The sequence below is a fragment of the Bos grunniens genome, chromosome 2 (genome assembly GCF_055505025.1).
Source record: "Bos grunniens cultivar Pamir isolate PY7600 chromosome 2, Bosgru_T2T1.0, whole genome shotgun sequence".
In the NCBI taxonomy this organism is placed as follows: Eukaryota; Metazoa; Chordata; class Mammalia; order Artiodactyla; family Bovidae; genus Bos; species Bos grunniens.
Window position 1 is genome coordinate 101,693,044 of NC_141166.1, and position 16,561 is coordinate 101,709,604.

At 34.0% G+C, this 16,561-nt stretch overlaps 1 protein-coding gene across 38 annotated transcripts in view; it reads left to right on the forward strand.

Moving 5' to 3' along the window:
• The window catches only part of TANK (TRAF family member associated NFKB activator), a 96,157-nt gene that overhangs the window by 55,875 nt on the left and 23,721 nt on the right, over nucleotides 1-16,561 (forward strand). For 7 of the 38 annotated variants that reach the window (XM_086369459.1, XM_086369490.1, XM_086369450.1 and 4 more), the window contains exons 3-4: nucleotides 9,347-9,455; nucleotides 10,554-10,672. The exons of 8 other annotated variants lie outside the window; for them this stretch is intronic. In XM_086369459.1, the coding sequence (XP_086225585.1) occupies nucleotides 9,347-9,455; nucleotides 10,554-10,672 (228 nt within the window). Of the gene's footprint in view, nucleotides 1-604; nucleotides 809-4,705; nucleotides 4,829-9,343; nucleotides 9,456-10,553; nucleotides 10,673-16,561 lie in introns of all 38 variants that reach the window. 23 more of the 38 variants (XM_086369430.1, XM_086369472.1, XM_086369420.1 and 20 more) reach the window with 7 other exon arrangements.

The following is a 16,561-nucleotide window of genomic DNA, read 5'->3' on the forward strand; positions in this document are numbered from 1 at the left end:
CGGCAGCCCACCAGGCTCCCCCGTCCCTGGGATTCTCCAGGCAAGAACACTGGAGTGGGTTGCCATTTCCTTCTCCAATGCATGAAAGTGAAAAGTGAAAGTGAAGTCGCTCAGTCATGTCCAACTCTTCACGACCCCATGGACTGTAGCCCATCAGGCTCCTCCGTCCATGGGATTTTCCAGGCAAAAGTACTGGAGTGGGGTGCCATTGCCTTCTCCTACATTTTGTATATGTATATACAATATGCAAAAAGACTATATATATATATAGAGAGAGAGAGAGAGAATGGATAGAATAGTTGGCTTCAAAGAGACAGAAAGTAGAGTGGTTCCTAGAGGCTGAGGGAAGGGAGTGTTGAAGTGTCCTTTTCATGTTGAAAAGGACAGCATTTCAGTTGGGGAAAATGAAAAAGCCCTGGAAATGGATGGTAGTGATGCTTGTACAACAGTGTGACTGTACTTAATGCCACAGAACTATACACTTAAAAATGATTAAAATGGCAAATTTTATATGCTATATTTATTTTACCAAACTTAAAATCTATTACTAAAAATTTAGCATAGGTTCTCTATGTTTTACTGCTATTCACCTGTCATTCATTAGTTTATACTTGCCCACCCTTTACCACTCAGCTGTCCGCACTCCAGGCCAGTTCTTCTCACAGTGTTTCTTCTAGTTCACTTCAGTTTAAGATTCAGAAGCTCCTCTGTGAAAAGTCAGTGTGCTACATCCATTTTAGAACATTCTGTCAAGCAGAGACATCCGAGTATTCCAAATCAATAAAGGAGACAAAGACAAATAAGACAGGTAAGTGATTTTTTAAAAATATTACTAGCTAAAATTACAAAAGCAGCACATGCTTATTGAAAAAAATGCAGATAATCTAAGATATACAGAGTATAAAGTGATGGTCCTCTCCCTCTTTCCCAGAGGTAACCACTGATAATAACATACCTTTATCCTTTCAGAATATGTGAATCATATCTTTTCAAAAATGGAGTTGTGCTAATTTGAAAAAGGTTTTAAAATTTTAAAACTATGTTTATCTTCACCATCATCATCACTAAGATTTATTGAGGCTTATGTTTGGCAAAGTGTTACAGTCATCTCATTTAATTATTATATGGCTCTTATGAGTCAGTTGTTATTTAAAATTTTCAAATGAAACTGAAGTTCAAAAAGGTGAAATAACAAGCACTCCACTAATAAGTAGTAGAACTATGATTTGAAAAAAATTGCTTGACCACGGATTTCATATCTATAACTTCTTTGCCTAAAATCATTGATAGTCTTTCAAGTTCACACATATAAAACTACCTTATTCTATTTAATAACTGATTGTATCTCTTGTGCTACCTCTTCCTTAAAGTACTATTTTTCCTTAGTGTTTCAGACACCATATTTGATTTTTCTCATTCCTTTTTGGGTTGTAATTCCTCATTTTTCTCTGTAGGTTTAGTCTCTACCACCAGGCCACTAAATATTAGACTTATTCAAGCCCTTCCTTGTATCCTACTTTATATTCTTGTATAAGCTATTTCATCTTCTATGGCTTCAGATACTTAAGACAATAACTCCTAAATTTATCTCCGTACTCCAGATTTACCCTCTGAGCTCTAGATCCATATGTGTCATTGTCACTTGAAAGCCATATTTTACTGAATGTCAGACCTGAGCTTATACATCCTCTTATTTTTTCCCACCTATACCATATTAAAAGAGTAATGAGTCTTATAAGCTGCTGTGTGGAATAATAGTGCCTTTTATTTATCCTAAATTATCTCACTTAAATTTTCAAGGATGATTGCTGACACTGCTACTAATGTCCTGTTGGTCATCAAGTATATTCACTTTCCCTGAGACCTGAGAGGTGTTCTTCTCGATACCAAATTTTCCATTGTTATACCTAGACACTGCTGCCACCATGACATTAAATTGTTTGTCTAAGGACCTGTAGTCTTTATGAAAACTTGACTGTTTTTAGCTTTTCTTCACAGGATAGCCTTTATCCTCAGTCAGTTCAGTTACTCAGTCATGTCTAACTCTGCAACCCCACGAATCGCAGCACGCCAGGCCTCCCTTTCCATCACCAACTCCCGGAGTTTACCCAAACTCATGTCCATCGAGTCGGTGATGCTATCCAGCCATCTCATCCTCTGTCGTCCCCTTTTCCTCCTGCCCCCAATCCCTCCCAGCATCAGGGTCTTTTCCAATGCGTCAACTCTTCACATGAGGTGGCCAAAGTATTGGAGTTTCAGCTTCAGTATCAGTCCTTCCAATGAACATCCAGGACTGATCTCCATTAGGATGGACTGGTTGGATCTCCTTGCAGTCCAAGGGACTCTCAAGAGTCTTCTCCAACACCACAGTTCAAAAGCATCAATTCTTCAGCGCTCAGCTTTCTTCACAGTCCAACTCTCACATCTATACATGACCACTGGAAAAACCATAGCCTTGACTAGATGGACTTTTGTTGGCAAAGTAATGTCTCTGCTTTTGAATGTGCTATCTAGGTTGGTCATAACTTTCCTTCCAAGGAGTAAGCGTCTTTTAATTTCATGGCTGCAGTCACCATCTGCAGTGATTTTGGAGCCCCCAAAAATAAAGTCAGCCATTGTTTCCACTGTTTCCCCATCTATTTCCCATGAAATGATGGGACCAGATGCCATGATCTTAGTTTTCTGAATGTTGAGCTGTAAGCAAACTTGTTCACTCTCCTCTTTCACTTTCTTCAAGAGGCTTTTTAGTTCCTCTTCACTTTCTGCCATAAGGATGGTGTCATCTGCAATGACCATACTAAAATGCCAGGTAATCCCAGATAATACTGAACCAATTGTATTCTTTTTGCTCCTTCAATCCTTAAATTCATATTACTTCATAAAGCAGAAAGGAGAATTAACTAAGTATATTTTACAAATGTCACATCCTTTACATGTATATATGCCCAGCCCTACAAAGTTGGCATTATTAGCCCCATTCTCAAATGAAGAACCTGAGACTCAGAAATAAATCAGTATTGCAACATAAGTGGCAGAATCGATACTGAAACTGAGGTTATCTGACTCCTCTAAGTTCACAATCATTATACTAACCTGGTTAAAAACTGAGCTTATCTGACTCCTCTAAGTTCGTAATCATTATACTAACCTAGTTAAATCACAGCCCTTTCCAGGTATTCCATCTGTTTTCTTCCCATTGCTACAAATAACAAATGCTTTTTCAGTAGCTCTTGGCCACATAAATAGAGAGTTCAAAGGAGAGTTCTGCTGGAAGGACAATTTGGAAGTCTGTCTAACTCTTTGGGACCCCATGGACCGCACTGTCTCCTAGAGTTTGCTCAAACTTATGTCCATTGATTCAGTGATACCATCCAACCGTTTCATTCTCTCTCGCCCCCTTTTCCTGCTCTCAGTCATTCCCAGCATCAGGGTCTTTTCCAGTGAGTCAGCTCGTCATATCAGGTGGCCAAAGTAGTGGAGCTTCAGCTTCAGCATTAGTCTTCAATGAATAGTCAGGGTTGATTTCCTTGAGGATTGACTGGTTTGATCTCCTTGCAGTCCACAGTGATTTGGGAGCCCAAGAAAATAAAATCTGCCACTGTTTCTGTTTTTTCCCCTTGTGTTTGCCATGAAGTGATGGGATCAGATGCCATGATCTTTGTGAATGTTGAGTTTTAAACCAGCTTTTTCACGCTCCTGTTTCACCTTCATCAAGAGGCTCTTTAGTTCCTCTTGGCTTTCTGCCCTAAGGGTGGTGTCATCTACATATCCAAGGGGAGAGTAAATAGCAAAAAGAGGATCTTGGCAGAGCTAGATAAACTCATGTGAGTCTGCTGCTGCTAAGTTGCCTCAGTCGTGTCCGACTCTGTGTAACCCCATAGACGGCAGCCCACCAGGCTCCCCCGTCCCTGGGATTCTCCAGGCGAGAACACTGGAGTGGGTTGCCATGTCCTTCTCCAGTGCATGAAAGAGAAAAGTGAAAGTGAAGTCGCTCAGTCGTGTCCGACTCTTCGCGACCCCATGGTCTGCAGCCTACCAGGCTCCTCCGTCCATGGGATTTTCCAGGCAAGAGTATTGGAGTGGGGTGCCATTGAATCTAGTCATGGTGATTATTCAAAGGGCTTGGGCATTGCAGTCAGGCTAACCTGGATTCAAATCCCAGCTCTACTTCCTACTGAGAAACTTTGAGCAGATTATTTTCTAGCTCTTTGCCTCAGTATTCTCATCTATAAAATGTGGGAAATAATCTCAGGAGGTTAATTTAATGCTTTTAAGTCAAATAGGGAAAATAAAGCTCTCTGATTCTGGTGCATAGTAGTCAGTGAAATGATCATATAATAATGTGTTGATGAAAAATTTGGTTGCAGAACAATTCACATTTTTTAAAAAGATACATACACATGTACGCTGAAGTTTTAAAAGAACACATACCAAAATGTCAATAGGAATTACCTCTAAGGAGGAATGAAGGGCAAAGTAAAGGAAGAGACTGTGATTTTTTTACTTTGTATACATCTCAGGTTTTGATATGGTTGTGATGGTGGACATTTTGTTGTTTTTTGCATTCTTTTCACAAATGTGCTACTTTTGTAATTTTTAACAACCATTTTGTTTCTTAATCATTTTGAGCCTATTTTGTTTCTTTGTAAACTTTGAACAACCAGAGTTTGTTTATTAATTAATTTATTTGTTTATTGCTTCATAGAATGTTTTTGATTCAATGAAGATACCACACTGGTTTTTCAGAGAAAAAGCTTCTGAGTCTTAAATTACAGTGAACTATAAGAAGAATTGAAAAAACTGGCATAAAGCATGGGATGGTTGTGTGGTAAGTCTGGTGACAAATTGTATATGTAGTGATAATCAGTGATAATCAGAGCTTTAGTTAATGGACATGCACACGTTATAATGGTATGTAGAAACCTCGTTCATTATTACAGGAAAGGAGCTAACATTTGCAAAGAGCTTACTACATACCATACATTTTATACATGCCATCTACTTCAATACTTCAAGTAAATATTATTTTTATTTCAAAGTGAAAGAAACCAAGGCTCAAAGAACCTAAGTAAATTAATTAGTACCAAAACATAATATTGTGAAGTAATAATAGTTTACCATTTGGCATACAGAGAAATTGGTGACAGCACCATCACTTAATAGTAGATAATCAGATTGATAATCTACTGTCAGATTGCAGATCTCCTGGATAAGTCTTGGTATCAGGAGGGTGGGAGAGGGCAGGATTTATAACTCCCTAGTTATAGGAGGATATAACAGAGTTTGGTTTAGAAATGAGCTGTAGAAACCAGATCTCCAGTTGCTAATCCTATGCAGTCTCTCTTTTTCTTAACCTAAAATTTAAGTTGATGTTTTTAGTTTACCAGTTTCAGGATAGTTTTTGTCTAAAATGTTATGTATTGGAATAATTAATATTTAATTATCTTCCTTCATGAACTATGGAGTTCCCTATTGAGAGTTTTTGTAGTAACGAAGGAAACCCTTCAATAAAGCTTTTGTTCTATTTGTTTATCTTGCAATAATTTGGAAGGTTTTTAAACATTTTCTTTGAATCCATTCAATATTTACTAAATTTCTATTCTTTTTTATACTTGGAAGAAAAAAAATGGTATTTCTCAGAATATTGGGATTAGTTTCTTGAGGATGAGAGAGATTATGTTTGACGTATTTAGAGTATTATGGATGACTGAGGACACTTGACCTTTTTTTCCCATTTAGGAAATAAGTGCTTTGGAAAATATGAAAAATGAGAATTTTCAATGTCAGCAATAGAAAAAAATTCAGTTTATAGAACTCTATTTTAATATTTATGAAACCCATGAAAACTTGAGTAGCTGTATGTCTGAAATTATAGAAAATATGCTGCCTTAATTTTAAAGATGGATTGAAATTTTGCCAGGATAAAGGGACTTTTCTTAAGCTTTTTGCTTTATTTATGATAGTCAAGAGAGCGTATAGACAACCATTTTTAGTAAATTCAAGGTCTGTGCTGTATTTGATCACCATTGTTATAAGTTTTGCTTTTCAACACTGAGAAAGGATATAAAGTATATTCTGGCACAAGTACCTCAGTACCTGTTTACCTCTTTAGATGCTGGTAGACCACTTGTTTTGCTAGTCTTTGGAATTGGAAGGAGTGTCAGATACACAGAAGCCAGAGTCATCTTGGCCAGATGGTGTTTGATACAGATGGATGGTTAGTTGTCATGCAGATCTCCTAGTTGGTAACTTGTTGCTGCCATCTGACTCAAAGAATCATTCACACACACTGGCTGTCAAAAGCATCTTCTCTTCTGTCTGTTTTAGCTGTCATGTCTGTGCTCTGTACAGAAGTGTTGACAAGACATTGCTGTTGTACATTTTCAATGTGGTTGTTAGTAATTTTTCTGTTTTGTAGGGTCTTTGGTAGTGCTAGAATGTACTTGCTTTGTAATTGTACTGATTTTTGTGTGTGTGAATACTATGACAGTGCAACAATTATCTGACCTTTTAAAAGGAGTTTTCAGATAATAAGTTTATGTACATCTATTCAGTGAACAAGAAGCAAAAGCCTCTTGTTTCTGTTAGTTTCCAAACATAGCAAGTAAACTCAGTTCTGCTGGTTATTTCCCAATTTGATACAATATCCTCCTCTGGACTTTCCCTCTCATGGCTTTGTGGTCAAAGTCTTTATACTGTTTCTAAATATTTTCTCTTCTCAAATTAGTAATTTTTTTTCTGACAGTATAAGCTTCCCTTTTTTTCCAAAAAAAGGAAAAATGAAAAAAATCTTCAGACATAGACAGTTTTTTTGCATCTATCTTCTGAGACTTAATTTTCTTTGGTCTTATTTACTTACTATCTCTATTTTTCCTATTTTTCTTCAGAAATGTAAGCAAAACCTTATTTCCATTCCTTCAGGTTAACTTCTGAAGACATATCTATTTCTCTTATATTTTCTTAACTTAATTAGATTATTTATTTGACTAATATTTATTGAGCATTTCAGTATGTGCCAGGTACTCTGGAGATAACAGAAGAAAATAGTCTCTGTCCTTAAGGAGGTCATAGTCTAAAGAGAAATCATACATATAAACAATTAGGCTAGACTAATAATTGATATAATGAAAGTGTGTGGAAAGAACTTAAGAGAACATGGGTTATTGTTATTCTATTTCCCCTGCTATACTTCCAGAGTATCAGTTTTTTAAATTATTACAGAATTTGCTTAAGTTTATAAAGTACTTTGTTACGTGGTTTACTAAATAGTGGAAAACTTCAACTTGAAATTGTTGATCTCTTGATTTTTTTTTTCCCTGCTAATGAAAACATTTTCAGCATTATTCATTTATTATAATATGTTATATGGAGATGTGCTAAAATATGTTTTTAAGCCAGAGACTAGAAGATGAAAATTACCTGGCAGAGGCTTTCTGAGTTGGTTCCAAAAGAAAATACAGGTCATTTGTTTTTTCATTAAGGTTGGGAACAAATATGTAATAGATAGAGAATGGGCTGAGGTTTGAATAACTTATACATTTATTCTGAGTGTGTTTCTACCTTAATAAGCTTTTTGTACTGGTCATTTAATGCTGGATAGTAAAATATATATACCTATCAAAAAATAGTGAAAGAATGGATAATTTTTGGTTAATGTTTATGAAAAGCTTGGAGTTCTTTAGAGGATGTTCTAAATACACAAAAGTAGATAGAACAAACCATAGTATCAGCATGTTTGCTGATTCCTCAGCCCTGGTAGCTCTTTGTAGACAGGCAAGTTTAAAGTATTACAGAATTAGCATTAGAGGTTTAAACCCTTCTTATAGTCAACCCACCCACTCTTTCTAGGGGCTTGGATGCAAATTTATGTAGGAATAAGTCTTGTTCTAGGAAGCCTGGCCCTAGGCTGGAATTTGGTATCCAAGGTTCTGTTATCACACTCCTAGTCATAGGATGTATGGTTCAGACAGATTCAAAAGATTCATTCTTATAATAATAAAATTTACTTGAATTTTATTTTAATTGGATTCTTTTTTTTTTCAATAAGCTTGTACTGAATATGTCCTGTGTATAAGTTACTTTGCATAGGAATATCAAGTTACATGAGACTACCCTCAGGAAACATGCAAGACAAAACACCACTTGGATTACTTACCAGCTTTGTCAGTTACTCATGTTTAAAATATAATACAAAATTTCACCTTTTATCTGGGAAAATGTGCTATTTTGCTTTCATTTCTTAAGCTAATTTCTTTTGGGACTCTAGAAACAGCTGTGTCATATATAAAGCACTTAATGTTTGTAGATCTCTGAAAATACTAGAGCTTCACTAATTTTGATCATTAAGAATCAATTCAAAATCAAATATTTAGTATCTATTGAAGGACATTCCAAGATTATTAGAACCCCATTTCATATTTCAAAGAATTTACAATTTAGTCATTTATATGTTCTAGTAATAGAAATTGGTAAAGAATTCTCTATTATTTTTTGGTTATATATTTTTCAGACTTTGTGCTAATTTGATCATTGTAATGAAGTGTTTTCATATATCAGGTTTGCAACATTTGTGTGCTGCAAAATGTGAACTTGTGTCTTCTTTCACTGCTCCCATCCAAGTACTAACTAGGCCTGACCCTGTTTAGCATCCAAGATCAGACAAGATCGGGCGCATTCAGGGTGATATGGCCATAAACTCTTTCATTGCTTAATTCTCACAGCCATTGTAATAGTAGTAAGGTGACTGGATTAAAAAATATAAGGGAAATTGTGGTATTTAAGATGTCCATTAGAAATTAACCATGTGGTTTCTTGACTTCTTAAATCTTAATCTTAGAAGTTTCTGATCAGTGTAATTTTATAATTTGTGCTTGTACCTTTGAATTTCACAATGTTTTAGCTATAACTACTTCCTTTGTGTTTTTATACTCTAAAAATAAACTCAAAAGTGCATTTATTTTAAGAACATGAAATCTTAATTTTTTAAAGTTAGTATTTTTATAGAATAACTTTAGCATCCATTTTACCATTCATGCTTTTTTGTTATCATTACAGATTAAATTCTAAATTACAATTTTTATCCAAGAACTGTACATTGAGCTCTTAACTGAAATTTCTTTAAGGTGATTTTTAAAATTTTACAGTGCTTAAAGTGTTTTAAATCACTTTTGTCTGTAATGATTATAAGTACATGATTGAATCCTGTTTTTAGCTCGTAAATAAATGCCCCTGTACCTGGGAAATGGCAATATGGATAACTCATATCTATATGTAATCACTAATGGACATTAAATGTATGTACATGTCTATCAGTAAATATCAGGCTAACTGGTTTTTATGTCAGCAGACTGAAAACTATGAGCAGAGAATACGTGAGCAACAGGAACAGCTGTCACTTCAACAAACTATTATTGACAAGCTAACATCACAGTTACTTCTTGTGAATTCCAGTCGAGGTATATTCATGTTAAATTTTTAAGTATTTCTTAAACCTGTGTGGAAAAGAAAGACGGAAGTTAAGTTTTTCTGTTTTATTTCTCCTGTGTTTCTCAGTATTTCTGGTATCTTAATAACTGTGGTGCAGTTAAGGTTTATGTTTATTTAAGAAATTAACACATGCAGGAAATGGGAAAGTGGACAGCCACATGTACCATATGGTGGCACTCTTAAGTTGATACCTAGAAGACAATTTTTTAGTAAATAGCAAAAGCTTTTGAAATGTGTGTGCCTTTTAAACCAAAAATTTGAGTCCTAAGAGTGTATCATAAAAAATATTTCTTCAGGTACTCAAGGTATGTATTACAAGGATGCTCATCACAGTAATAATTTCTAATAATGGGATGTTCAACCATTAAATTACAGTCATTCATGTAGTAAACAGCTGTGTAGCCAAGTAAAGTGATGATAATAGGTGTTCACTTAAAAACATGAGATATATTCATGATATATAGCAAAATGAGAAAAGCAAGATAAAAAACATGTAATTTTATCTATGCAAAAAAATTGTTTCTTGTGAATTTATATGTATTGAAAAAGAAAAATTCTGGTAAAATATAAACCAAAATGTTAATAGGAATCATTCACAGATGATAAAAACTGTGAGTAGCTTTTTATTTATTCTTTTCAGCAGGTCTGCATTTTCTGATTTTTTAATAATAAGCATAGAGTCATTATTCAAATAAATAAACAACAAACGCATACCTGAATATATTTCTTAAATAAAAATTTAATTGTGGTTGCTGATAATAAAATGCAAACGGCATACTTCTAGTTTTTAAATTCTACAGATTCTGTATACTGCTGATACTGGAAGTGTAGGAATTTTGTGTGTTTATTAGAAATGAAAATTTAAAAATACGAATCAAATATGCCAAAATCTAAGTGGGCAAAACTAAATTGTTACAGTAACTATTATCTAAAGAATTTTTAAAACCCATAGTTCAAAATCTCTGCTCTTTAAAATTAGGGGTTTGGGTGTATATTCTTTTTACTTTTCTAAGTGGTACCCAAAACAAGGATTTCCTACTTAGGTCCAAGAGGTTTTTGTCTTACAGATAACAGTTGTGGCTATGTTCCCCTGCTTGAAGACAGTGAAGCAAGGAAGAATAATTTGACTCTTGATCAGCCTCATGATAAAGCAAAATCAGGAATACCGAGAGAAAAAGAATCAAAGGTAGACTGTGCTGCAATTTTATTCCCTAAAGAAAATAAATGAGAAATCAGACTTTCTGAATTATTTAGTCAATATTCTGTTACATTTGGGGTGGGCAGGAAAGTTGGAGAAAGCAGACAAGATTCTTTTCAACCCTGACACTGTTATTACAAGAAGTAGAATTTAAATGCTAGTATATAACACATCTTCCTCATTTTGTTTTCTTGAAGTGAATCCACCTCTGGAATTCTAAATAGAAGTTCTTTATATACAAGCAAGTAACTTACATGTTCCTAAATATATTTGAAGCACTATTTCCAAGTAAAATAAAGGCTTAAATTTCTTATTTTCTAGTATTTACTTGTCTATGTCACAGGTGTTTACCAAAGAGATAAAAGATTTAACAAAGAAAGATAAAAATAATATAGTAATACACAGATGATTCTGGGCAAGAAAATAGCATTTTTGTTTTTTCATTTGCCTGTGCTTAATTAAAAAACAAAATCCACCTGACTAGCTTAAGCAAAAGTCTTCACTGAAGCAGTGTAAAAATGAATATTGCATATCTGCAGAGGAGACATGCACAAGGATGTTCATGGTACTTTGGTTAGAAATAACCTAAACATCCATCAGTAGCACAGTGGTACATCATTACAGTTAAACATTTTAGAAAAATTAAACTAAATATTTACATATTACTATACCTGTATATACATATAGTATATACATATATACTATACTATATATACATTTCAAAAGAGTGTTGAATAAATAATGGAGATTACAAAATGATAAAGTAGGAATAATTTATTTAGATTTTTAAAAAATGTAATGCATGACATCATTTATAGAAACATAAATGCATAATAAAAGTAGAAAAATACATGCAGGAAGGGTACATTTTTAAGAAAAATAAAGATGGGGAGAACTAAGACTATCTTGTTTTTATTTAACATCAAATTGAGAAATCCTGTTTGATACTTCCCTATAAATAAAAATTTTAGAATGAAAAATTTCCTACAATATCTCTCAGTTCATAGTTCTTTATTAAGAATCAGTATTAGTTTTTTATTTGAATCATTGAGCTCTCTTCACCCTCACGCCAATTTCCATTTATCTAAAACTGCTAGTAAACACAAGAAACCATGCCACTGGAATATGTTTAGATTTATTTTGCCAAACATAAAATTCAGAAACAGTGATTCTGACTTTGAGAATACAGTTTTATGATAGAGCCTAGTAAGTACATTTTAAAATCATTAAACTACTATAAAATGCTGACTTATAAAGGTAGTGCTTAAGTAAGTAATATTTGCAGACCATTTTCTTATTGCAAGGACTTCTAAATGTCATGATTTACTATTAATTTTTAGTCACAATTCTTATGTTTATTCTAATTATAATATCTTTGAAGATAATAAAATATCTCCAGTTCAAAATACATAGAAGGTATTTTTGAAAATAGCAATCTTGATTAGAACAAAAGGGGTAATGTGAAAAACTCCTAAGATGTGTTACTAATTTAGTTTATTTTGAATTTGGATAATTTGTCATTATTTGAAAGTTTTAGCATCTGTCAGTTATGAACACTTGAGCTGAAATTAAGTGTAACAGGAATCATGTCAAAGGTAGCTTATTATCAAAAAATTAATAATGTTGCATTGATTATATTTGTGGACAGATGATAAGAGGAAAATATAGAAAGCTTCAAATAAGAAATAAATCTAAAATTCATTGAGTTCTCTTAATTCTCCTTACTATATTTGACAACTGTATATTTAATGTGCACAGTTGAGCACACACATACATTAAAAATGGGCTTCCCAGGTGGCACAGTGGTAAAGAATTCATCTACCAATGCAAGAGGTGCAAGCAATGCAGATTCGATCCCTGTGTTGGGAAGATCCCCTGGAGTAGGAAATGGCAACCCACTCCAGTATTTTTGCTTGGAGAATTGCATGGACAGAGCCTGGCAGGTTACAGTCCATGGGGTTGCAAAGAGTCGGACACTACTGAGTGACTGAGCACACACATGTATTTAATACTTTGAATAGCTCTTCAATTCAGTCTTTTTGTACTATAATAAAAATTAATGATTTTCCATTTCAGTTTTTTCATCTCCTTTTATATATCTAGAGCCAAAGTGCTAATAAGCACTAAACATATAAAGGATTAAAGAGAACAAATATATTCTAAAGGAATGAATAAATTGGATTTATGAGTATTTAAGAGCTAGATACATATTCATTGTGAAACTTTAGACCTAATTTAGAAAAATACTGGCCAGTTGAAATTAAAATCTTTTCCAGTGGCATATATGTTGGCCTATGCTTATTAAGTTATAATTAAATACACTTTTGGCTAATACAAATGAAATTCTTTCCTAAAAACTTTAAATTGTATGGATACATTTAAGATTTTTCCAAAATGAAAAAATTCCATATTGTTTGCAGTTTTATAAAAGTATGCATGTATACACAAGATAAAACCTAGCAGGTAGTGTTCAGAAATGGCTAAGATAGTGGTACAATTTTTTTCCTGTTTTCAATGTGACTTTATGTTTATTACCCTTCTCAAAAACTAATTAATTTCGTTGTTTTTTAATTTCTACTGTACAGCAAAGTTATACATATATTATAAACATTCTTTTCTGTATATTCTTTTCCATTATGATTTATCATACTGAATATAGTCCTCTGTGTTATAAAAAACTCTTAATTGATTTCATTCCCGATCAGTTGGCCAAGTCTCTAATGAATTAGTGACTTAACAGAAATGTTTTGAACCAGTAACAGAAGGAAGCTGCTACTAACCACTCACAGCCCTTTCCTCCTCCGTTTTGGTGGGTAGTTTTGAGGAATATTTATCTTGTTTAGGATTTGATTACCATATTTGAAAAGAGAAAGATCTCTGGACATTATAGTAAATGTCAACTATGGCTGCCTTGGAAAATGAGACACAGAGTGAAGGGAAAAGAGGCCCTTTTAGAAAATTGTATTTGAGAAATATGAAATTTATGGTTCAGTCTCTGTTTATGGTAATCCTACACAAGGAGCCTGACAGCCACAAGTCCATGGGGTCACAAAAAATCAGACATGACTGAGGGACTAACACTTTCACTTTTTTTACACAAAGAATATGCAAGAATCCTTTGATTTCTAAAAGGATATGAAGAGTCAAGATAGCAGAATGTATCAATGAATGACCCTTAGTATTCTGTTTACAGTGTAGAGACATTAGGGGAGAAGTCCTCAGTTTAAAAGAAAACCTGAGTTTCACTTCTTGTTCACCACAGTAGTTTGTACAGTGTTTCTTGATGAGATAGAATTCATTATATTATCTATCATATAACAAACCACCTCAGATTTACCCTAGTACTTAGCAACAACTATCACTTCCTGTGAATTTCACTTCCTGTGAAATTCAGGAGTGACTTAGCTGGGTGGTACTGGTTCAGGATCCCATGTTGTTGAAGTCAAGATGTGGCCAAGGCCTTCCAGTCATCTGAAGGCTTTACTGTGGTTGGAGGATCCGCTTTCAGGATTGCTGTTGACAAGAGGCCTGGCCACACAGGCCTCTCATCACACTGACAGGTATCTTACTCAGACTAAGAAAGAAGGAGATATAAGATAGCAAGGAGGAGGCCATAGTGCTTTCTAAAATCTAGTCTCTAAAATCACACCTTTGCCTCTGCTTTATTCTGCTTACTAGGAATGAATCACTAAGTGCTCCAGAGAAAAGAAAATAAGTTCTTCCTCTTGAAAAAAAAAATATTATCGAAGTTTTTGTAGACCTACTGTATTTAAAAGTATCACAGGGATTGTAGATTGTGGTGTACAGAAGAGGGTACCAAAAAGATCAAGTGTGTGGGGGGGACAGCACAGTGCTTCATTCACCATGTGATAAATATGAATGAAAGGTAAAGGAATCTGGCAGAATTTAATAATGAATTTGACTTCCTGAATTCTATTATTATTCATCTCAGAGGAAAGAAATATCATAGTTTATTTATCTTGAGAGTAGTTTCAAAAATTCTAATATGGATATAGACTTTCAGGGGAGATTAGCTGAGCAGTGCTTTAGAGAACCAAGAAACTTGCATTTTATTACTGTGAAAATTAAAAATTGTAAAGAATCAAATCACTCAAAAATACATATACTTATTCTTGGCAAAGACTACAATCTTGTTTGCAGGACACCATTGTCAGACATAGTAACATATGTCATGATGGCAGTTATTACTTAGCAAATTTTGTATTTTAATGTAAATACAAATTGGCATTGTTTAATTTACTTTTGTTAAAAAGCTAGGATTGTAATATACTGGGGGTTTTTTTGGCTGCACCACATGACTTGTGGGATCTTAGTTCCCTGACCAGGACTTGAACCCCGGCCAAGTGCAGTAAAAACACGGAGTCCTAATCACTGGACTGCCAGAAAAATCCTCTGGGTCATTTTTATGATCTTGAAAACGAAATTTTCTGTAATAGTGCTTTAGGAACCACTTCAGTTGTCAAAGTGAATGTTATCCTAGGTGTATAGGGTGTGTCAAAATTTTGTCATCTTTCTTTTCCATTTGTGTGTGTGTGTGTGTAAGTTATACAGAAGTCTAGAGTGTTTTGACACAATATATAGGGAGCAATAATGTAAAATACATAAAAGAATTTAGCAATATTAGTAAATTTTTTCTCTCATTCATTCAATACCTCTAAACTGCCCTCTGACTTAAAGTCCTGATTTAATAACCAAATAGACATTATTGAATGGTCTAGGATCCAGGATACAAAGTAGATATTGTATGAGTTTATTTGAACTTTTAACTAATTAGAGACCATGTATTCATGTGTAGAAACAGCTGTTTTTATGCTTTGTTTCTGATTTTATATAATTTATTCTTTATGCATCTTTTTTTTCATCTGAGGTATTTACTTTAAACAAAAGTTTAAAAATACAAAGAACACAGTTGTTGCTGAAAGATGCTAGTTAGACACTTGGCAAATTTCTAATGTAGCTATCATTGTGATACAATGATATACCAGCTACAAATATATGGTAGTTTTGAGGAGCAGGAAAAATTTTGTAGGTTCAGAATAGTAAAACAGTGATGGAGCTTGGAGCTGCCATCAGAGCTAACATTAAGGAAATAAGATATGCTGTACCTAGCAATTGCAAGTGTATGTAGAAGCTATGACATGTTTGAAGAAAACTCATGTCTAAAAATTCACTTGTCAATCACTTAGACAAGAAGTATTTATTGAACTCCCTTCTATTTTCCCAGTTTTGCTAGTCTTTGATAGGAATACCAAAAAAAAAAAGAGGTAAAATTTGCCTTTTTTAAGGAGCTACAGCCTAGTTGGGGAAACAAAGATTTGCAGATCCATAGTAATAGCAAGCAAATTATAAGACAATATGAAACCCTTATTACATGACAAAATGAAATTCTAATTATCATTTTATGGTACAGATAAATATGTGTGAAGGTCGTTCAGTGGTGTCTGACTCTTTGCGACCCCATGGGCTATACACAGTCCATGGAATTCTCCCGGCCAGAATACTGGAGTGGGTAGCCTTTCCCTTTTCCAGGGGATCTTCCCAACCCAGATATCGAGCCCAGGTCTCCTGCATTGCAGGCAGATTCTTTACCAGCTGAGCCACAAGGGAAGCCCACAGATAAATATATAGAACCTTAATTTAGAAATAAATATTCCCAGTGAGCTAAAGGTACACTTTATCAGGCACTCAACATTTAGTTTAAGTAGGGGGGGGAAAATAAATTCTTAACTTGCTTATATCTTAATAGTATATACGTAGACATGTAAACTTAAGTTTTGTACAGTATTTTAATTGAAAAATAATAATTTCTAGGCAAGGACTAATATTATTCCAGGCTACTATGGACAACATAAAATA